Source organism: Heterodontus francisci, chromosome 8 (assembly GCF_036365525.1).
Source record: "Heterodontus francisci isolate sHetFra1 chromosome 8, sHetFra1.hap1, whole genome shotgun sequence".
In the NCBI taxonomy this organism is placed as follows: Eukaryota; Metazoa; Chordata; class Chondrichthyes; order Heterodontiformes; family Heterodontidae; genus Heterodontus; species Heterodontus francisci.
The window spans coordinates 7,321,028-7,345,133 of record NC_090378.1 but is presented as its reverse complement, the minus strand read 5'-3'; the positions used below and the strand labels follow the sequence as shown (position 1 = coordinate 7,345,133).

Below are 24,106 nucleotides of genomic sequence, written 5' to 3'. Positions count from 1 at the left end.
GGGCTGGGATAGGCTGATGATGGCCTTCCCGCCCAAGGCCAACTGAGGCCCTTAAGAGCCTCTTCCCGCCACTGGGATTTAACCAGCGGCGGGCGGGCGGAGGGGAGGGGAGGTGGCCTCCACCACGCGGGGAGGTTGTCCAGTGAAACAAGGCAACCTCCTTGCGGGCTTAGAGGGGGTCTTCCTCCTCTGCGGGCAATCTGTGGGCCACGGAGGGCCCCCACTGAGAAAAAATCCACATGGTTTAACCCCCCTTCACCCTGCACTACATGGCCTCCCACCCCCACTAGTGCCCGTCGGTCACTTACCTTGGGATCCGGGCTCCAGCACTGGGCCTTTGTCCAAGGTCTCTGTAATACTGGCAGTGGCCACTGCGCCCAGCGGCGCTGTCGATACTGCTGAGCTGCCGGCCCTGTGATTGGCCAGCAGCACTTGGAGGCGGGATCCCCCATCTTTAAAGGGACAGGAATCCTGGCACCAGGCACTTAAGTGCCTTCACGCCATTAGATCGTGCTGGGGGGAGGTCTCCGAAAGGCAGAAGCGGGTTTTCCCCACCAGCGTGACAGAATCCAGCTCCGAGTGTGTTCACTTCAGTTGTTCACTGCTTGACAATTATCTGAATAAATAGAACATGTACCTGTAAAGAGGATGTCACCACCATCAAGAGTTGCTGCCTCATCTGTCATTTCTACAACGTTAAGATTAAGGTCTTCCAGAACTTTCTTCATAGCTTCCACCTATTAACAAAAAAAGGAAAAGTTGGGTCTCAAATGGCATAGAATGTACAGCACAGAAGCATTTGGCCCAACTGGTTTATGATCTACACGAGCCTCCTCCCACCTCTTTTCATCTCCACTCATCTATCGGCAGATCCTTCTATTCCTTTCTCCCTCATGTGTTTATCCAGCTTCCCCTTAAATGTATCGACAATATTCACCTCAACACTCCCTGTGGTAGGGAGTTCCACATTTTCACCACTCCCTGGGTAAAGAAGATTTTCCTGAATTCCCGATTGGATTTATTAGGGACTATCTTATGTTTATGCCTTCCTGCACCGTGGAAACATTTTCTCTATGCCTGCCCCAACAAACCCTTCCATAATCTTGAAGACCTCTCTCAGATCACCCCTCAGCTTTTTCTTTTCTAGACAGCCCCAACCTCTGTTCAATATAATTATGTGTTGCCTGTAACACATTTAACTTAATGGAACTGGTATTCTGTCTTTGATCAATGTAACCACATCAAATACAGTCAGCCAATGCCCCGTCCCCTGACACAACCAGACTGCAGACTGCACGAACAAAATAAACTGCTCCAACCCGCAAACCTCTTTTACTGCACTCAACAAATATATTAATGTACTTATCCTGCATGCACCACGCAGTCATAGAATCTTACTGCACAGGAGGAGGCCATTTGGGCCTTTGTGCCTGTGCTAGCTCTTTGAAAGAGCTAACCAATTAGTTTCACTCCCCTGCTTTTTTCCCATAGCCCTGTAAATTTTCCCCTTCAACTATTTATCCAATTCCCTTTTGAAAGTTATTATTGAATCTGCTTCCACCGCCCTTTCAGACAGCGCGTTCCAGATCACAACTACTACAGTCAGACTGTAGAATGCCTTTAATAATCCATTGGGGCTGAAAGTTCTTGAAAATAAATTTTAGTGAAAAGTTAAAAGAGACTCTGCTGACCCTAGTCTTTGCTGAGGTTATGATCACAGCTGGGGAAGGATCACTGGCACCACTGGGTTAGATGGACTGCTCAATATCACTGGAAAATAACCCCGCCTGAAATTCCTTTTCTGTAAACATTCGCTGAGGACAAGTGTCAGAATTGGCTGTGGGCTCTTTGCTGGCTGCTGGCATTTGTTAGCCAGCCTTAGACATAGGTAGACACCTGAGTGTTTGTGGAACTTTAACCCAACAAAGTCAAACCCTTTAGAGGAAAAGGGAAGGGAATAAAATTGGTGGAAGATTAAAATGCTAACAACCGTGAACTAGAGTTCACTGTTGGAATGCTTAGTCTTTGTGACTGAAATGATTACATAGAATTTACAGCACAGAAACGGGCCATTCGGCCCAACAGATCCTTGCTGGTGTTCATGCTCCCTACTTCATCTAATCCTATCAACATAAACTTTCTTCCTCTGTGTTTATCCAACTTCCCCTTAACTGTATCTATCCTATTCATCTCAATCGCTCCCTGTATTATTGAGTTCCACATTCTCACCACTCTCTGGGTAAAGAAGTTTCTCCTGAATTCCCGACTGGATTTATTAGTGACTGTCTTATAATCCTTTCTGTCCATATCAATTAAGGGAAATGGAACAGAGGTAGAGATCAGCTGTGATGGTTTGAGGAGCTAAATGACCCATTCCTGTGACTGATGTTCCAATGCAGAATTTAATTACAATTCATTTCAACAAGAAAAAACTACAGAAGCAAAAAAAGTGCAATGACTCGTGAAACTTGTCGAGGACAACTTTAGCACGGAGCAGTTGCGTTATTTTAGCTCACTCGCCAGGAAATCCTCAGCAGTGTCACTGACCAGAAGCACACCTGACAGGTGCATTGCCCCTGCTTGCATAACAGGCAGGTTCCGTGTCTCATAATCAATGATGTACTCTTAGCTGTTATGTGCTACTCAATCAGTAAATGAAGTATTATCTTTCAGTGGTTGGTCCTTTCAGTGAACGTTATTTCTGTTCAAAGATATCATCACATTCTTGGTATATTTTTGCCGGCATCATCGATTACATAGATATGAAGACTTTATAGCAGTTGTACAGTTTTTGTCTCTACCACCCCTACTGAATTTGTGATCTTTATCATTGTTCACTCTGTTTGAAAGCTGAATAAATTATGTGTTATGGCAAGTCAACATGGATTGCTGCTTCACAGGTAGACCTCCTTGTCATGCATCTGGCCCTACTGATTTCTGACAAAGCTCTTAGCATCAAGTATTGATTCTCTGATGCGCTCCTTCCCTAAACAATACTCCTGGAACGGATCGGCTCAGGTGAAGCTGACAGGAGCCCAGGTAGGTATGGGCTTCAGGTTATCCCTAGTAGCCCATCATTGTGACATCACAGCGATCAATATGGGTAGGAATAGTAAACATGCCCATTTTGATTTCACCCAGGTAGAGGCTGTTAGTGCCACACAAATGGAATATTTTTCATTTTGGTATTCAATATCTGAAGCAAACACTTCCAGGCCAGGCATAAGACAGACAGATGCAGAGTAAAACACCTGCTACTCTTTAATAACTTCAGTAAAGTGTGCCACTGCTGTACCAATGTGATCCTGTAGATGCTCCAAGTAAGACCATCTATTTAGTACCAGTTAGTACCCAATAATTGAGCTCATCCGAAACCCTGCTGCCTCTATCTGAACTGGCAGCAAGTCCTGTTCATCCATTATGGCTGTGCTCGCTGACCGACACTGGCTCACCATCAACCAACACTTCCATTTAAAAATCCTCATCTTTGTTTTCAACTCACTCTATGGCCTCAACCCTCCCCATCTCTGTAGCCTCCTCCAACCCCACAACCCTCCGAGAGCTCGACATTCCTCCAATTCTAGTCTCTTTCACATCCCCAATTTTCATCGCTCCACCATTTGTGGCCGTGCCGTCAACTGCCTGGGCTCCAAGTTCTGGAATATCCTCCCTAAACCTCTCTAGCTCCTGCTTCATGATGCACTACTCCTTTGACTAACTATTTGGTCACCTTTGCTTATATCTCCTTATGTGGTTCATTGTCAAATTTTATCTGATAACTCTCCAGTGAAGTACCTTGAGATGTTTTTACCACATCAAAGGTGCTATATAAATGCAAGTTGGTGTTGCTGGTTGCTTCTTGGGCCCAAGTCCACCAGAAATTAAGACCTTTCAAACTCATTTCGCGTAGCACTGGCACAACCAATCGGCAAAAAAAAGAACCATCTATCTACCAATCTAGTCTGGACTAGAACCCAGATCCCAAAGGTTAAAAGGTCAGGATCTAATTCAATTATAGGAATTAAGGAATAGGAGGAAGCCATTTAGCCCCATGTGTCTGTCGCGCTATTCAATGAGATCAAGACTGATCTGCAAGCTAACTCCATATACTCGCCTTTGTACCATGTCCATTAATATCTTTAGCTCACAAATCTATCAATCTCAGATTAAAATTAACAATTGATCTAGCATCAATTGCTGTTTGTGGAAGAGAGTTCCAAATTTTTATCAACCCTTGTGTATAGAAATGTTTGCTGTCACTCCTGAAAGGTCTGCCTCTGATTTTTAGACTGTCCCCTAGTCCTAGACTCTCCATCCAGCAGAAGTCGCTTCTCTCTCTCTACCCTATCTGTTCCCTCAAATATCTTCAAGAACTTTGATCAAATCACCCCTTAACCTTCTAAATTCCAGGGAATGCAACCCTAGTTTATATAATCTCTCCTCATAGTTCAATCTTGGAGTCCACTTAACATTCGGGTAAATCTACGCTGCAGTCATTATCCTTGTTATAAAAATATCAGTTAAAAAACAATCCTGAAATCCAAACCTTCTATTGGCCACATAATCAAAATGGCAGTAATCTTTAGAAAAACAAACTTATTTTTAAAAAAAAATTATCTGGGAAAATAATGGTGTGTGAACAGCGCATGGCGTTCCTGATTTGCAAATCAGCCAGAAAATTGTGGTGAGGAAGAGATGCCCCGTGAACTGTAAATCAAAATTGTGAGGCCATAAAGCAAGAGAGGTCACTGTGAGGAGCGACCTCTCTCTGACACAAGGAAGAATCTGGAAAAGTGACGTCAGTGGAGGGTGGAGCCCGAGGAACGAAAGATCAGTGATTAATTATTGTATAACTGAGTCAAGTGTATAATCTATATAATTAAGTTTAGTGTTTAATTAATTAATCAGACCCGGGGGATAAAATTATAATTGACTTTAATAGAGAATACTAACATTCAAGGATTCCAATTTTTTACTGAATTAAAATTGGACATATGAATAATAAGTTAAATAAATAACAAAATAAAGGAATTGATAAAAATAAGAAGCAAAATGGAATATAAATCAGGAAATTAGAGGCCCATGTAACAAGGGTAATACAGTAATCAAGAGGGACATGAATCTTCATATGGACTGGGCAAATAAAATTTGCAACAATACAGAGAATGAGTTCATGAAATGTATTCAAGATAGTTTTCTAGATAAGTACATTGAGGAACCAACTAGGGAACAGGCTATTTTAGATCTCGTACTGTGCAATGAGACAGGGTTAATTAATAACCTTGTAGTAAAGGAGCCTCTAGGGAAGAATGATCATAATATGATGGAACTTTATATTGAGTTTGAGTCAGATTTAGTTAAGTCCTAAACTAGGGTCTTAAATCTGAACAAAGCAAACTACATAGGTATGAGGGGTGAGTTAGCCAAGGTAAATTGGGAAACTACATTATAAAATATGACAGTAGATAAACAATGGCAAACAGTTAAATAATTAATTCATAATTAGCAACAAATATATATTCCCTTAAGGAATAATAACCCACAGGAATAGTGATCTAACCATGGTTAACAAGAGAAGTTAAAGGTAGTATTAGATTAAAGTAAGAGGCTTATAATGTTGTCAAAAATAGTAGTAAGTCTGAGGATTGGGAGGATTTTGGAATTCAGCAAAGGAAGACCAAGAAATTGATGAAGAAAGAGAAAAGAGAACATGAGTAGACTAGGAATAGACATTAAAAACAAATTATAAAAGCTTCTATAGCATTGTGAGAAGGAAGAGATTAGCTAAAGTAAACGGGAGTCCCTTAGAGGCAGAGACAGGGGAAATTAAAATAGGGAATAAGGAAATGGCAGAGACATTAAACAAATACTCACGGGAGAAGACACAAAAACATTTTGGAAATAATGGGGAACTGAAGGTTTGGTGGGAATGAGGAACTTAAAGAAATTAGTATTAGTAAAGGAACAGTACTGGAGTAATTAATGGGACTAAAGGTCAACAAATCCCTGGGACCTGATGGCCTACATCATAGGGTTTTAAAAGAGGTAGCTACAGAGATAGTGGATGCATTTGCATTGATCTTCCAGAATTCCCTAAATATGGGAACAGTGCCTGTGGATTGGAAGGTAGCAAACGTAACACAGCTATTTAAGAAAGGAGGGAGAAATGAAACAGAGAACTACAGGCTAGTTAGCCTGACCTCAGTAGCAGGAAAATGCTAGAAACTATTAGGAACACGGTCATAGAGTCATAGAGAGATACAGCACTGAAACAGGCCCTTCGGCCCACCGTGTCTGTGCCGACCATCAACCACCCATTTATACTAATCCTACATTAATCCCATATTCCCTACCACTCTCCTACCACCTACCTACACTAGGGGCAATTTACAATGGCCAATTTACCTATCAACCTGCAAGCCTTTGGCTGTGGGAGGAAACCGGAGCACCCGGCAGAAGCCCACGGTGGGGGGGAATTTTATCCTGGCGGCAGGGATGTTGACGTCCGGAGAAACCGAAACCGAGATCCCCTCTTTTCCGGTAGATCCGTTGAATTTAGTGCCAATTAAGTGGACAGCCGCAGATCTTCCATCGGATCTAGGACCCCGTCGCTGGAAGTCCTGCCCTTGAAATGCTGCCGGCCAACCAGAGGCCGGCAGCTGCAGTGCTACCTCAGAGGCTGCTGCTGGAATTGACTGTACTGGAGGCTGAGGAGCATTGCTCGACCCAGGCCTCAGGTAGGTCAGGGTGAGAGGGGGTCTCATGGGGTAGGGATTGCAGCAGCCCCCCTTCCTGATGCCGGTTCCCTCGTTCAGGCACTAAGTGCCTTCTAACGAGGGACCCACCTCCACCCCCACCCCGGAGCTGAGAAGCAGCTTACACGGTTTTTCGTGCCGTGCTTCCCATGCAGCTACGGGGTCGCCCGCTGCATGGGTAATTGCGGCTGCAGTGGGAAGAGGCCCTTAATTGGGAGTTAATTGCCCAGTTAAGGGCCTCAATTAGCAGCAGAGCGGGAAGTCCATTCACAGGCCTTCCCGCCCTGGACTAAATTTTGGCTGAGGTGCGATACCTCTCACCCCCGGCCACCACCTCCAAACCTGCCACGGGGAGAGCATAAACATCCTCCCCCAGCCCCCCAACCCCCACTGCAGTAACAAGGCACTTAGAAAATCACAATACGATTGGGCAGAGTCAACAGGGATTTATGGAAAGGAAAACATGTTTGACAAATCTGTTCGAATTCTTTGAGGATGTAACTAGTAAGATCTATAAGGGAGAAGCAGTGGATGTGGTGTATTTGTATTTTCAGAACGTATTCAATAAGGTCCACACAAGAGGTTATTACACAAAATTAGGACTCATGGAATTTGTGGGTAATATATTAGCATGGATTTCGGATTGGTTAACAGACAGAAAACAGAGTGTAGGAATAAACAAGTTATTTTCGGGGTAGCAGATTGTAAGTAGCAGGGATACCGTAAGGATCAGTGCTTGGGCCTCAGCCAATTATTATCTAGATCAATGACTTGGATGAGGGGACAGAGTGTCATGTGTCTAACTTTGCTGGTGGTACAAAGCTAGCTGGGAAAGTAAGCTGTGAGGAGGGCACAAAAAGCTAGCAAAAGGATATGGACAGGTTGGGTGAATGAGAAGGAACATGGCAGATGGAATACAATGTAGTAGCAAAGCGTGAAGTTATCCACTTTGGTCGGAAAAATAGAAAAGCAGTATATTCAGAGGGACCTGGGTGTCTTTGTACATAAATCACAGAAAGTTAACATGAAGGTATAGCAAGCAATTCCATAGGCAAATGTTTGCCTTTCTAACAAAGGGATTCAAGTATGAGAGTAACAAAGTCTTACCACACTTATATAGAGCCTTGGTGAGACCACACCTGGAGTATTATGTACAGTTTTGGCCTCCTTACCTAAGGAAGTATATACATGCCTTAGAGGGAGTGCAATGAAGGTTCACCAGACTGGTTCCTGGTATCGGGGATTGTCCTATGAAGAGAGATTGAGTAGAATGGGCCTGTATTCTCTGGACTTTAGAGGAATGAGAGGTGATCTCATTGAAACATATAAAAATTTTTATGGGAGTTGACAGGGGTAGCTGCTGAGAAAATATTTCCCTTGACTGAGGAATCTAGGACGAATGGGGCGGCACAGTGGCGCAGTGGTTAGCACCGCAGCCTCACAGCTCCAGGGACCCGGGTTCAATTCTGGGTACTGCCTGTGTGGAGTTTGCAAGTTCTCCCTGTGTCTGCGTGGGTTTCCTCCGGGTGTTCCGGTTTCCTCCCACATCCAAAAGACTTGCAGGTTGATAGGTAAATTGTCCGTTGTAAATTGCCCCTAGTATAGGTAGGAAATATGGGATTAATGTAGGGTTAGTATAAATGGGTGGTTGTTGGTCGGCACAGACTTGGTGGGCCGAAGGGCCTGTTTCAGTGCTGCATCTCTAAATTTAAAAAATAAATAAATAAATAGAAGGGTCACAGTCTCAGAATAAGGGATTGGTTGTATAGGAGCATTCAGGTCGGTCATTGAGCTTAGAAGAACTTTCTTCACTCAAAATGTTGTGAATTGTTGGAATTCTCTAGCCCAGAGAGCTGTGGATGCTCAGTCATTGAATGTATTCAAGACAGAGGTCAAAGATTTTTGAATACTAAGGGAATTGAGGGATATGGGAATAATATGAGATGGTAGACGTGAGGTAGATCAGCCATGATTGTATTGAATGACGGAGCAGAGTCAAGGAGCTGAATGGCCTACTCCATCTCCTACTTCTTATGTCCCTATGTTTACCGCACGTTGCTGGATGATTGGAAGCACTCCGCCATTAGCCTCATGAAAACAATATCTCACCCTCAACCTCCCAGTGACTTTCATAAAATTGCTGCATTTGTACATTTTAATTGCCCATTAAACTTGCCAGAGAAAATTATGTCTAGTAATGAACAGCGTACGGGCCCTTTTAAATACATTCAGGAACAGTAACGACATTTAAGAGGCACCTGGACAGGTACTTGAATGAGCAAGGCATAGAGGGATATGGAATTAATGCAGGCAGGTGGGATTAGTATAGATAGGCATTATGGTCGGCATGGACGCGGTGGGCTGAAGGGCCTGTTTCTATGCTGTACGACTCTATGACTGTGACTTTCTAATTGTTACTGACTGTCAATCAACCTTCAAGTTCAAAAGAGTACAATTATAAGTGTGGAGTTTCATTTCTTCAGGTTGTGAGTTGTTGGAGATTTTAGAGATAACAATTTTTTAATCTCCTTCCTCTCTCTCTCTCAAATTGTTCTTTCCCTCTCTTTATTCATCTTTCTGAACCTAATTTGATTCTAATTCACCCTATTTCATTCTCTGCCATTCCTCTGTTTATTTCTCAATCCTTAAATCTCATTGGTTAAGGAGATGAACTGTTGGTCCTGTCTTTCATCAAGGACCCAGATGCCCTGTTACTCTCGTGATGCTGTTATCAGCTCACACTGTCTCCTGGTTATTTATCTCCCTGCTAAGAGAAATAGGTCCTTCCTATCCAGCTATCTAGGCCCCTCATAATTTTATACACCTCAATTAAATCTCCCCTCAGCCTCCTCTGTTTCAAGAAAACAACCCCAGCCTATCCAATCTTTCCTCATAGCTAAAATTTACCTGACAACATACTCGTAGATCTCCTCTGTATCCTCTCTAGTGCGATCACATCCTTCTTGTAATGCAGTGACTGGAAACTGTATGCAGTTATAACTGCTCTCCCAATATCTATGTGGCTAAAAATATAGGGGCCGGAATTTGCATGTGATAGTGTGCCCTGTTAGACTTGGAGTACTGTAGCCGACAGGGCTACGGCCCAAGAACTGTCAGGTGTGATTCGGCTGGATAGCTGTTTTGCATTTGGTATGGATACAATGGGCCATAAATTTCTCTATGTTCCAAACAAAATGTGCTCCTTCTTTGTCCATCTCATTTAAACGACATTAAAAACCTTCCATGCAGAAGCTAAGTGAATTAAATTACAGCGACCACTTTACTGAAATAAGGATGGGGGTAATGGGCTGAGGTTACTGCAAATTGGAGAGGCCCGACAAGGGCCTTTGACAGGGTATCCAGATTCGGAGTAGATACAATGAATGAAGTGATTAAGAAAATGATGAAAATGACAATGTTTTCTCCTGCGCACGCTTGAAGCTGAAGGCCCACTGACACCAAATATTCACTCATAAGCAATGAATTTTGTATTGCTTTTCTTCTGGAGTGCTCTGATTGAGCTCTTGGCTCCAGGCCCATAAAATAAAGTTAATTAGCTGCAAACTGAAAGCACATCCTGCTCCCCCCAGCAAGCCTGACCTCATTGTGTCAAATAACATAGGATATCTTGTGGTGGCTGACATGGCACAAAACCCAAATTTATGACTGATTGCTCCAAGCAGATGGGTCACTATTCTTCACAAGTCCAACTTTCAGTATTGCCAGGCCTTCTACATTGCAATCATGCATTCTGCACACATCAATTTGTACTGCTTTTTGGCAATATGTTGCAGCAACAACTTGCACTGACATGGTGTCTTTAACATAGTAAGACATCCCATGGTGCTCCACAGCAGCGATATCAAGCAAAATTTGACACTGAGAAACATAAGGAGATATTGGGACAGCTGGAGGTAGGTTTATCAGTGTCTTAAAGGAGGTAAGAGAGAAGTAGAGGGGCGAACGGATTTGGGAGGGAATTCTACAGTTCGGACCCGGGCAGCTGAAGGCACAGCTGCCAATGGTGGAGTGAATTAAAATCGGGGATACGCAAGAGGCCAGAGATATCGGAGGGTTGTAGGGCTGGAGGAGGCTACAGAGATAGGGAGGGGAGGGGAGGGGACGTGAGGCAATGGAGGAATTTGAACACATTGATCAGACTGGTGTCTTCCCAGGTAACAGTTTTCCTATGAGGCGTCTAGACTATGATATTATTGTACAGCCACAGCCACAAGAGGAAGAGATCCAACACTTAGTACTTCTGGTTGATCATGAGATTAGATTAGTCAGCAAATTTTTATTTTTTCATATTAAAATTCAAGATTGTAATAAATGCACTTTGCAGTGATTGGGTTGAGGAGTGTGGGGCAAATGGTTGATTTGCTTTGACGAGTTACTAAATGGCTGTCAGTTTTTACATTGCTCTGACCGTACTAGTGTGTATTCCAATAATGGTCTTGTTTCAGGTAAAGGACAGAGGACAGATAGGCTGTCTCAGCTTGATGAGTTGCTCGTAAACTGCGGGGAATAAAAGCTTTTCCATTCCAATCAATCATGCCTCACAGTCGACCTTTCCAGTAAAAGGAGCTGCCTGGCGTAGAATCAGAGAATTGTACAGCACAGAATGGGTCCATTCGGCCCATCAATTCCGTGCCAGTTCTTTCAAAGAGCAATCCAATTAGACCCACTGCCCTGCTCTTTCTCCATATCCCAACAATTTTTTCACCTTCAAGTATTTATCCAATTCCCATTTGAAGGTTACTATTGAATCTGTATTCACCACCTCCTCAGGCAGTGGCATTCCAAATCCCAAACACTCGTTGTGTAAAAAGGTTTTTCCTCATGTCGCCTCTGGTTCTTTTGTCAATTACCTTAAATCGGTGCCCCCTGGTTATCGAAACTTCAGACATTGGAAACAATTTCCCTTTATTTACTCTGTCTAAACCCTTCATGATTTTAAACATCTCTATCAAATCTCCTCTTAACCTTCTCTACTCTAAGGAGACCAACCTCAGCTTCTCCAGTCTATCCATGTAACTGTAAACCCTCATCTCTGGAACCATTCTAGTAAATGGAAGGGAGGGAGGAATGCAAGAAAATTACAATCACCAGGGAAGTGTTACTGAACAAATTATCGGAGCTGCAGGCTGACAAGTCCCTGGGTCCTGATGAATTTCATCCTAGGGTGTTAAAAGAAGTGGCTAGTGAGATAGTTGATGCATTAGTTTTCCTTTTCCAAAATTCCCTAGATTCGGGGAAGGTTCCATTAGATTGGAAATTAGTGGATGTAACTCCTTTATTCAAAAAGGGTCGGAGACAGAAAGCAGGAAACTATAGGCCTATAGCTTAACATCTGTCATAGGGAAAATGTTAGAAGCTATTATTAAAGATGTTATAGCAGGGCATTTAGAAAAATTCAAGGTAATCAGGTAGAGTCAACATGGTTTTGTGAAAGGGAAATCATGCTTAACCAATTTATTGGAGTTCTTTGAGGGAGTTACATGTGCTGTGGATAAAGGGGAACCGGTGGATGTATTGTACTTAGATTTCCAGAAGGCATTTGATAAGGTGCCACATCAAAGGTTATTGCAGAAAGTAAAAGCTCATGGTATAGGGGGTAACATATTGACATAGATAGAAGATTGGCTAGCTAACAGGAAACAGAGTAGGCATAAATGGGTCATTTTCTGGTTGGCAAGATGTAACGAGTGGTGTGCCACAGGGATCAGTGCTGGGGCCTCAACTTTTTACAATTTATATAAATGACTTGGATGAAGGGACTGAAGGTATGGTGGCTAAATTTGCTGATGACACAAAGATAGGTAGGAAAGTAACTTGTGAAGGGGGCATAAGTGGGCTACAAAGGGATATAGATAGGTTAAGTGAGTGGGCAAAGATTTGGCAAATGGAGTATAATGTGGGAAAATGTGAAATTGTCCACTTTGGCAGGAAGAATAAAAAAAGCATATTATCTAAATGGTGAGAGATTGCAGAGCTCTGAGATGCAGAGGGATCTGGGTGTCCTAGTGCATGAATCGCAAAAGGTTAGTATGCAGGTACAGCACGGAATTAGGAAAGTTAAGAGAATGTTATTGTTTATCGCAAGGGGAATTGAATACAAAAGTAGGGAGGTTATACTTCAGCTATACAGGGCATTGGTGAGACCACATCTGGAGTACTGTGTATAGTACTGGTCTCCTTATTTAAGGAAGGATCTAAATGCGTTGGAGACAGTAGAGAAGGTTTACTTGACTGATAACTGGAATGGGCGGGCTGTCTTATGAGGAAAGGTTGGACAGGCTAGGCTTGTAGCAACTGGAATTTAGAAGAGTAAGAGGTGACTTGATTGAAACATATAAGATCCTGAGGTGTCTTGACAGGGTGGATATGGAAAGGATGTTTCCCCTGGGGTGTTCAGGTCCATTGTTCCCTGAAGGTGGCAACGCAGGTCAATAGAGTGGTCAAGAAGGCATACGGCATGCTTTCCTTCATCGGACGGGGTATTGAGTACAAGAGTTGGCAGGTCATGTTAATGTTGTATAGGACTTTGGTTCGGCCACATTTGGAATACTGCGTGCAGTTCTGGTCGCCACATTACCAAAAGGATGTGGATGCTTTGGAGAGGGTGCAGAGGAGATTCACCAGGATGTTGCCTGGTATGGAGGGCGCTAGCTATGAAGAGAGGTTGAGTAGATTAGGATTATTTTCATTAGAAAGACGGAGGTTGAGGGGGGACCTGATTGAGGTGTACAAAATCATGAGAGGTATAGACAGAGTGGATAGCAAGAAGCTTTTTCCCAGAGTGGGGGATTCAATTACAAGGGGACACGAGTTCAAAGTGAAAGGGGAAAAGTTTAGGGGGGATATGCGTGGAAAGTTCTTTACGCAGAGGGTGGTGGGTGCCTGGAACGCGTTGCCAGCGGAGGTGGTAGACGCGGGCACGATAGCGTCTTTTAAGATGTATCTAGACAGATACATGATTGGGCAGGAAGTAAAGAGATACAGACCCTTAGAAAATAGGCGACAGGTTTAGATAGAGGATTTGGATCGGCGTAGGCTTGGAGGGCCGAAGGGCCTGTTCCTGTGCTGTAATTTTCTTTGTTCTTTGGTCCTTGTGGGAGAATCTAGAACTAGGGGTCACTGTTTAAAAATAAGGGATCGCCCATTTAAGACAGAGATGAGGAGAAATTTTTTCTCTCAGAGGGTCATGAGTCTTTGGAATTCTCTTCCTCAATAGGCAGTGGAAGCAGAGTCTTTGAATATTTTTAAGGCAGAGGTAGATAGATTCTTGATAAGCAAGCGGGTGGAAGGTTATCGGGGGTAGGTGGAAATGTGGAGTAATCAGTTCAGCCATGAACTTATTGAATGGCGGAGCAGGCTCGAGGGGCCGAGTGGCCTACTCCTGCTCCTAATTCATATGTTCGTATGTAAATCTCTTCTTTACCCTCTCCCAAACGCCTTCATGTCCTCCCTAAGGTATGTGGCATTATGTGCACCAGCATGTGATGATATAGCATACCAATGTCTGAGTTTATGAATATATGAAGCTTTTATGAGTATAAGAGAACACTGGGATTGGGAGTATTCAGGACCATTGCCGTCCACCTGACCATGGTCCAGCGGCTACACAATATCATATCTCACCATACCAGTCATAATCCTCCACATCAAACTGTTTCTTGGGTACTCATCCAATTCTCTGTTGGCCTTGTTGATGGTAGGAGAAGCTCTCTGCTTGTCTTATTCTTAGGAAGTGTAAACTTGTGCTTCCTCTGTCACTAGCTGTGGTGAGCACCTTCACCACACTGTCTCCAGCAGTTCAAGAAGGCAGCTCACCACCACCATCTCAAGGGCAATTAGAGATGGGAAATAAGTGTTGACCTGGCCCACATCCCCAAAATGAGTAAAAGATGATAAAGCAATATTCATTGGAAGAGCATGAACAATGCTTTTACAGACTTGCAAGGAGAGCAGGTGATGCAATCAGTGAATGAATCAAGGAAATAATCATTTATTGGCTAAATCTTATATCCACTCATTTCAGACCAGTAATACTGTGCCAACCACAGCCTTAAGCTGGTGAATGAAATAATCTAAAATTATAGTCGTTTGGTAGTACAGAACTTGAGTACTGCTGAAAATAGAGACATTATGTTGAAGCTTTTTGTCTTGCACTCATCAGGACAATCCACAAGAATACCAATGTAAGGGAAAACAACAAATTTATACTGTAGGAGAAGAGGGTGCTGATTGGTTGGAAAGTGAACTCTGAATGGTGGAGGTGTTACCATGGCAAATGCACCAGTTTACGGTGACTGACAGTTAACTGCCAAGCTTTGTTTGAAATTTAAACAAGGCAGCTTGACTCTGATTGGTCAAGTCATTGCCTTGAGGAATGAACCTGTGAATGGCTGTCATTTATTTTGTTCAGCTGAAACAGGCACAATGTGTGTACATGTTCTTTCTGTCTACAAACAACAGGGCCCTGTATATTAATATATGTAGCTTCCAGTACACGTAAATGCGCCACACTGTGAGCTTGACTGACAATCTTAAATTGGTTGTCAGCGTAATTCTTAGCAGACTGAGGATTATTTAATAAATGTTGTCCAATCGCGGAATGACATCTAATGTTGGACACTGTGTTGAGTTTTGCCAGCACGGGCTGGTTGGGTACGGCCTGTACCTTGCCCGTTGTGAACATCGGAAGGGACATGTTGTTTGATACGATCCGCCAGTCTTTGGGACATGCGGCCTGTTTACCTAGCATCACACTGGTATCTCTATTTTCAGCAATAATCGAAAATAAAGGAAGAATGTTAAACGTAATCCACGTTAAAAAGAAAACCATGATTCTCAATTACACCAGGTGATCATTGCCAATAACTAGCAGGCTGACAAATATCAGCTGCACAGCATGGGAGAAGCAAAGAATATTGGAATTAGCTGCATGCAGCTGGGGAATAAACTTTCTTCTGAGCAGGAGAACACAATTCACCTCCGTTAATCTAGAAAAGCCCAAGAATCAGATAAACCTAAAACATTCCTGCAGAGATTTCCATCGCGAGGTGATGAGAAATAGGATTCACGCACAAGCTTACTGTGCAAAGTAATTTTGAAAACAGTCTCTTTACAAATACAAGATGATCAATTGAATGGTGACGCCTGTCTATTTTGTCTGAATATACACCAGGAATGCACTGCATACACACAGCATTCAGTGTCATTTAGACAGTGCAATGTCCCAGAATATAGCAGACAAAATGATTGCTGTTTCTTGCCTCTATCACTGGCTTAAGTCACATTTGCTTTGAAAATAAAACAAAAAAGCAATGAAATATTCTTGGACATATCTTCTTATATTGAATATTCTACTTGTTGGAGCCAAATATTTATCCCTCAAACAACAATGTCACCTAGTCGTTTTATCACACTGCTGTTTGAGAGAGCTCGCTGTGCACAAAGTGATTTGGGACGTCATTAGATCAATGTAACAATGCCATCATCTAGGGACAAGCAAACAGTGCCAGGCTTGCCAGCAGCACCCACAGCCAGAGAATGAATGGTAAAGAAACATTGAAAGGGAACATTAATCACAGAGTATCCAGGCGTGATGATGCGATGTATGGAATTTTTCAAATAATATACTGTACAAATCACAGTGTCAAATTTATAAATGCTGTGCAATGTTATCTCGCTGCTGTCTACAAACAGCTGATCCGTTTGTTATTACAATCATATCTTCAAGTCACACAAGCCTTCATAGTGAGCAAGTATCTGATGAAAGGTCTGCAACATGAAACACTGGGAGGAATTTTAGGTTTGGAGGTGGGGGAGAGCATATAATCGAGCAGGATGGCAGTGGGGTGGGGGGGGGGATCCTGCCACCTTTCCATCTCTGCCGAAATTAAGTCCAGGACAGGAAGGCCGACGAGCAACTTTCCCGTCCCGCCGCCGATTAAGGCCCTTAAGTGGTCAATTATGCTCGATTAAGGGCCTCATTCCACTGCAATCCGCTGAGCAGCAGGCGGGCAAGAAAAACTGCAGGTTGCTTCCCAGCTCTGAGGAGGGTGAGGAGGTGTCTCTCGTTAAAAGGCACCTAGTGTCTAAACGAGGGACCCGACATCAGGAAGGCGGGGGGGGGGGGGGGGGCCCTTCTGCAAGCCAACCTCCTATCCTTGCTGCTGACCCCCTCCCATTACACCCTCCTCCTCCACAGTGACTCCTCCCGCCCTGACCTACCTGTGGCCTGGGTCCAGTGCCGCTCCTGGGCCTTGGGTGGGTGCCCCACTGGCAGCAGCTCTCAGAGGGCGGGACTTCTGTCGCCGGGGTTGTTGATCCTATGGAAGGCCCGCCGCTGTCTAGTTAAGTGCCTAATTTGCACTCGATTCGGCGGGCCTCCCACAGAAGTGGCAACGCAGAGGTTCTCGGCAGCATTTTTGCCAGCGGTCGAGATCCCTGCTCCCGGATAAAATCCCGGCCATTAACTCTCTTTCCCACTCCGCAAATGCTGCTGGACGTTGGGTATTCCCAGCATTTTCAGTTCTTATTTCATATTTATGATGTCTATTTGAGAGAGGAAATGAAATGTGGATCATATTACATTGATTGAATTTGAATTTAATCTCCTAGGTTCCAACACAAAACCAATTTGCTGAGTTACATCTTCAGGTCTATTGGGTTCCTGTGTCAGATGGCATCAAATTACAATTAGTCACAGCCACTTGGTCCCACGGATAAGAGATTTAAGTTCACCTAGTCAGTCTATCCTAATGGGGCAGGGGCAACCTCTGAATGGTTTGCCAGTTCCTTATGGGGCTGTAGGAAGGATTCAGATAGCTAACCCTGGAATAGAGGAACAGACGGGTCTGGGCTAACAACAACAAATTGCATTCATATAGCACCCTGAACATAGTAAAACATGTTCGCAGAAACGTAATCAGACAAAACCTAAGGTTGAGACACGTAAAGAGATATTGAGACAGGATTTAGGTTTAATGGAGTGTTTTAAAGGAGGAGAGGCAGAGAAGTTTAGGTTTATCTGTGCACTGTTCCAACAGTATCTCTTGAGCATTCGCAATTTCCATAGCTCCGCCATTCGTGGCCCTGCCTTCAGCTTCCATGGGGCCTAAGCTCCAGAATTCTCTCTCTAACCCTGCCTGCCTCTGCACCTCACTCTCCTCCCTTAAGACACTCTTTAAGACCTACCTCTTTGACCAAGCTTTGGACCATCTGCCCTAATATTGCTTATGTGGCTTGGTGTCTAACTTTGCTTTGTAACCCCGCCCCCCTGTGAAGTGCCTTGGGACGTTTTATAACATTGGAGGTAAAGGCCGGTGCGTGTCTGCAAATGAAACCTGACCCGAGCCCAACAGAACCACATCCGACCCAACACGTCATCGGGTCCCGTCGGGTTTGGGTCGGGTAGCCACGCTCTACTTGGAGGTACAATATAAATACAAGTTGTTGTTGTACGAGGTAAAAGTAGAGGTTGTCTCACCCCTATTGCCCTACTTCCCCACTGAGGAGCAATGGTATCTCCTGTTGAGTGAAGGGCTGCTATTGAAAACGCCAGGAGGGGTTTTTAATTCCTCCTTGCACATTTCTTTTAGTGAATTGTCAAATTTTAGCACTTCAAAACAAATGGGTCAAGCACTTTTCTATATAAATAAGCTTCCAGAAGAACTTGATAACAATGTCATAATCGATGGGCTAAATATTATTGCACACAGAGAAAGCTCAAAGCCTCCATGTTTTTAAGGATACTGCTGCTGAACTTGATGAGAAACATTGGAAAATACCAGAACATGACAGATTCTGCAGGTCATCTGGCTGGTGACAATGATTAATTTATTAGGGGCGGCACAGTGGCGCAGTGGTTAGCACCGCAGCCTCACAGCTCCAGCGACCCGGGTTCAATTCCGGGTACTGCCTGTGCGGAGTTTACACCGCGTAGGTTTCTGCCGGGTGCTCCGGTTTCCTCCCACAGCCAAAGACTTGCAGGTTGATAGGTAAATTGGCCATTATAAATTGCCCCTCGTGTAGTTAGGTGGTAGGAGAATGGTGGGGATGTGGTAGGGAATATGGGATTAATGTAGGATTAGTATAAATGGGTGGTTGTTGGTCAGCACAGACTCAGTGGGCCGAAGGGCCTGTTTCAGTGTTGTATCTCTAAATAAATAAATGACTCATTCCTCCAAATATCCATCCAATTGTTCCTTAATTGAGTCATTTATGACAACGAAGGAGGCCATTCGGCCCATCGAGTCCATGCTTTCTCTCCACGGTGCTATCCAGTCAGTCCCACGCCCCTGCTTGATCCCCGTAGCCCCGCAAATTTATTTCCTCCAAGTTCCTTTTGAAATCATTGATCGTCTCCACTTCCACCACCCTCATGCACAGTGAGTTCCAGGTCATTACCACTCGCTGCATAAAAAAGTTCTTCCTCACATCCCCCTGCATCTCTTGCCCAAAACCTTCAATCTGTGTCCCCTAGTCCTTGTACCATTTGTTAATGGGAACAGCTTCTCCTTGTCTAACTTATCTAAACCTGTCATAATCTTGTACACCTCTATCAAATCTCCCCTCAATCTCCTTTGCTCCAGGGAGAACAATCCCAGCTTCTCCAACTTAACCTTGTAACTAAAGTCCTCCATCCCTGGAACCATTCTGGTAAATCTCCTTTGCACCCTCTCAAGAACCCTCACATCCTTCCTAAAGTGTGGTGACCAGAACAGGACACAATACTCCAGTTGGGGCCTAACCAGAGCTTTATAAAGGTTCAGCATAACCTCCCTGGCTTTGTACTCAATGCCTCTATTTATGAATCCCAAGATCTCATATGCTTTACTAACCACTCTCTCAATATGTCCTGTCACCTTCAAAGATTGATGTACATGAACCCCCAGGTCCCTCAGTTCCTGCACACTCGTTAGAACTGCACCATTTAGTATATATTGATCCCTATCCCTTCTGCCAAAATGCATATCCAATGCACCTAATAGTATCTACTGCTTCTTTCTCTTTAGGCAGTCTATTCCCTGAACTCATAGCTCTTTGTGTAAAGTATTTAATTCTGAAGAAGGGTCACTGACCTGAAACGTTAACTCTGCTTCTCTCTCCACAGATGCTGCCAGACCTGCTGAGTATTTCCAGCATTTCTTGTTTTTATTTAAATCGAGGATTCAGGTTTATTGGAAGAACTTTGGGCGGTGCAGTGGTTAGCACCGCAGCCTCACAGCTCCAGTGACCCGGGTTCAATTCTGGGTACTGCCTGTGTGGAGTTTGCAAGTTCTCCCTGTGTCTGCGTGGGTTTCCTCCGGGTGCTCCGGTTTCCTCCCACAGGCAAAGACTTTCAGGTTGATAGGTAAATTGGCCATTAGCAATTGCCCCTAGTGTAGGTAGGCGGTAGGGAAATATAGGGACAGGTGGGGATGTGGTAGGAATATGGGATTAGTGTAGCATTAGTATAAATGGGTGGTTGATGGTCGGCACAGACTCGGTGGGCCGAAGGGCCTGTTTCAGTGCTGTATCTCTACACTAAACTAAACTAAACTTGCATTTTTATATAGTGCATTTCATAACCTCAGCACATCCCAAAGCTACCACGTGGAATAGTTGAGGTGAATAACATAAATGCATTTAAGGGGAAGCTAGAGAAGTACATGAGGGGGGAAGGGAATTAGAGAATGTGTTGATGGGTTGAGATGAAGAGGAGTGGGAGGAAACTCGTATGCTGTGTAAACACCAATGTGGATCTGTTGGGCCGAGTGTTTTACAGTCAATGAAATGTTTATGAAGTGTAGTCGCAGTTGTAATGTAGGCACAGTTAGTAGAAACACACCAAAGGAATATTGTGGAGAGCTGGGCTAGATAGGCAGGAGGTCTTGTCCTGCCTTAAACTGTTAATAAACTGTGCTAGTAAACTTGCCTCTTCTAACCCCAAGTCCGTGTCCCCATTCCACCCAGTTCTACTGTTTCTGGCATCACAACCATATCAACAGGTCAACTTTAAGTCTTGGGAGGAAACACAGCCCTAGCAAGTGCCAGCCTGGCTTAGAGCCACAGCCAACTGTAACCCCCAGGGCACCACAGGCCAAATTCCTGAACTGCAAGCTGGCATCTGGTACAGTCGGTCAGCAGAGGAACCAGGGGGAATGGTGTCCTGGCACAGAGGTAAATCCTCAAGGGAGGTAGCGACAGGGATCATGATCGGCGTATTCAAAAGGGGAAAGACGACTCCTGGGGAATGGGAAGGCCCATGGTTTCTTTGTGACACTCCTGCTCGCTGAACGGGAATGAATATTTTTCACCCAGAGAGAGTAGGGAGAATGTGGAAGCTGCCATCACATGGAGCTGTGGGAGCAACTCACATCAATGCCTTTAAGGGAAAGCTAGATAGCTACACGAGGGAGAAAAGAATGGAAGGATGTGCTGACGGGCAGGGAGGAGGCTCGTGTGCAGCACGGACCAGTCAGACAGAATGAGTTGTTTCTGTGCTGTAAAATTCTATTTTACAGGAGACAAAACTCTCAGCAGCCAGGCAGAGTTGTGACAGTTCTGTCATGACTGCCTCCGATTGTCTTTCATGTAAGTAAAAGAATCCATGGCGATTAGTGTCACTGCGGACCCTTTTTCTGTTGCTTATCTGTAAGTGCCCAGTCCATTCTAGTCCCTAAAATATTTCTTTAAATGGATTCTAAATGACCCACACATTATTGATGGCCGTTAAGTGTTTTTCTGATGCTTCGAGTATTGATCCCCTGGGCAGTGGTGACTATCAGTCTCAGTGACAGGGCATCATTTTAGAATTTAAGAAGAATATGTATAGATTCAAGGAGACTGATTTTATGGAAATCAATTCTTTTTTTGTTCCTTCTTGCTCTATAAAGGGGGTAATTTTATTAAGGCATTGGGGGATCTCAGTCACCGACTGGAGAGCTGGTGAGAGACCCGCGTTGCTTCCTTGGGGAAGGCCCGCCATATGACAAGCCAATCAGGCACTCGAGAGGTCACTGGTGGGCCTTTCCTGGGATCAGTGTTCCGGGGCGGGAAGTCCCGCCCACTGAGAGTTCCTGGCCAATCAGAGGCCGGCAGCTCTTTTGCTCAGCAGTTCCACTGGGGAGGCAGTAGCTGCTGTCGGAAGGACACCCACCGGAGGCCCAGGACAGAGATACGTGACGGTGGGAGGGGTTTCGTGGGGTGGGGCCATGGGGAAGTAGGGTGTGGGGGGGTGTGGCAGCAAGGGCTGGTGGGTGGCTCTCTATGGGCCCCCCTTGGTCAGGCACTGAGTGTCTTTGAACAAGGGACCGCCCACCCCCAGGAGACTACAAGCAACCTCGTACATATTTGCATGTCAGGTTCCCCGCGTGGCGACAGGCCTGCTCAGCAGCGGCGGGAAGAGGCCCTTAATTGGCCCCTTAAGGGCCTCAATTGGCAGCGGAGTGGGATGGTCGACCAGGGGCCTTCCCGCCACGGACTTAATCAGGGTGGAGACGGGAAGGTGGTGGGGACCCCACCTGCCATCATACCCGCCCGATTAAATGCCCTCCCCACCTCCAAACTCACCACAGGGGAGATCATAAAATACCGCACAAAATTAGGCAATACATGTTCATTATAAAATCGTGTGAATGTATGGCTTTGAGAATTGCAGTTTCTGCGAATGCAATTTCAAAAGTGGTCGTTGCTGGGGCACACTTCTGTTTTTCTTGTGTGTAGAAGAATTTTGCCCTTATATTTGGCATTTCTGGTATTAAAGTCTCTTTGTCTATTGCAGTGAATGAGCTATATGATGGGAGTTCAATCTCTCATTGTGTGCCTGTTGAATAGCCATCAGGATCATTACTTTCATTATACGGGTGAATGCAAAGTGCAGGACGCTGAAAATCTGAAATGAAATCAGAAGATGCCGGATATCTTAAACAGAAGCGAGTATTTATTCAATTCCCCTTTGAAAGTTATTATTGAATCTGCTTCCACCGCCCTTTCAGGCAGCGCGTTCCAGATCACAACTACTCACTGTGTTGAAATTCTCCTCATCTCCCCCTCTGGTTCTTTTGCCAATTACCTTAAATGTGTGTCCCTCTGGTTACCGACCCTCCGTCCACTGGAAACAGTTTCTCCTCATTTATTCCATCAAAACCCCTCATAATTTTAAATGCCTCGATCAAATCTCCTCTTAACCTTCTCTGCTCTACGGAGAAAACCCCCCCCCGTTTCTCCAGTCTCTCCACATAACTGAAATCCTTCATCCCTGGTACCATCCTAGTAAATCTTCTCTGCACCCTCTCGAAGGCCTTGCCACCCTTCCTAAAGTGTGGCGGCCAGCACTGGATGCAATACTCCAGCTGGAGTCTAACTAGTGTTTTATAAAAGTGTAGCATAACTCCTTGCTTTTGTTGTTTATGCCTCTATTAATAACGCCAAGGATCCCACATGCGTTATTAACAGCACTGTGTCTGTACCTGCATCTCATGGACTGCAGCGACTCAGGAAAGCAGCTCACCACCAGCTTCACATCGCACGAACGAATAAAACAGTCTTTCAAACTTGTCCTGCCACCTTCAAAGATATCTACATACACCCCCAGTTGCAAAGAAACAAATGAAGTGCCCCGTCAAATTGAAGAGCTGAAGCAGAAAATACAAACAATTCACAGGAATATCAAACCTAAAAAATAAGTGGGACGTTAAAGGATTTGCTGATCGAGTTTGATGAAAAGGGGTGGGAGAAGGCTCATGTGCAGTAAAAGATGCCAGCATAGACACGTTGGCCTGTTTCTGCACTATAAGGCTATATAACGGTGTACCCTGCTAGTATTATTTTCACACTAAGCCTATATTCCCGAGGATTTAGAAGAATGATAGATGACCTAATTGAAATGTATAAAGGGCCTGACAGAGTAGATGCTGGGAGGATGATTCCCCTAGCTGGGGAATCTAAAACATGCGGTCACACTCTCAGAATAAGAAGTCGGCCATTCAGGAGTGAGATGAGGAGAAATTTATTCACTCAAAGGGTTGTGAATCTCTGGAATTTTCTAGTCTAGAGAGCAGTGGATGCTCCACCGTTGAGTATGCTCAAAACAGAGGATAGTAGGTATAGTGCAGGAAGGTGGAGTTGAGGTATGAGAACAACCATGATCTTATTGAACAGCAGAGCAGGCACAAAGGGCCAAATGGCCTACTCCTGCTCCTATTTCTTATATTTGGCAGGGAGGGGGATGGTCAGCAAGGGCTGGAACGGAGTTTGAATTGAGTAGTACTGGCACACAATAAGACAAGGTTGTACACCTCGAAACACTGCTGTGTAAAACTACAATCTTAGCTATTGTTTCTCTTCCATTTAAG

General features: G+C 44.4%; 1 protein-coding gene across 1 annotated transcript in view; it reads right to left on the bottom strand.

Moving 5' to 3' along the window:
* ddah1 (dimethylarginine dimethylaminohydrolase 1) overlaps positions 1-24,106 on the bottom strand; it is a 158,370-nt gene that overhangs the window by 26,569 nt on the left and 107,695 nt on the right. Inside the window, exon 3 of the mRNA XM_068036589.1 lies at positions 638-737. Within this exon, the coding sequence (XP_067892690.1) occupies positions 638-737 (100 nt within the window). The remainder of the gene's footprint in view (positions 1-637; positions 738-24,106) is intronic.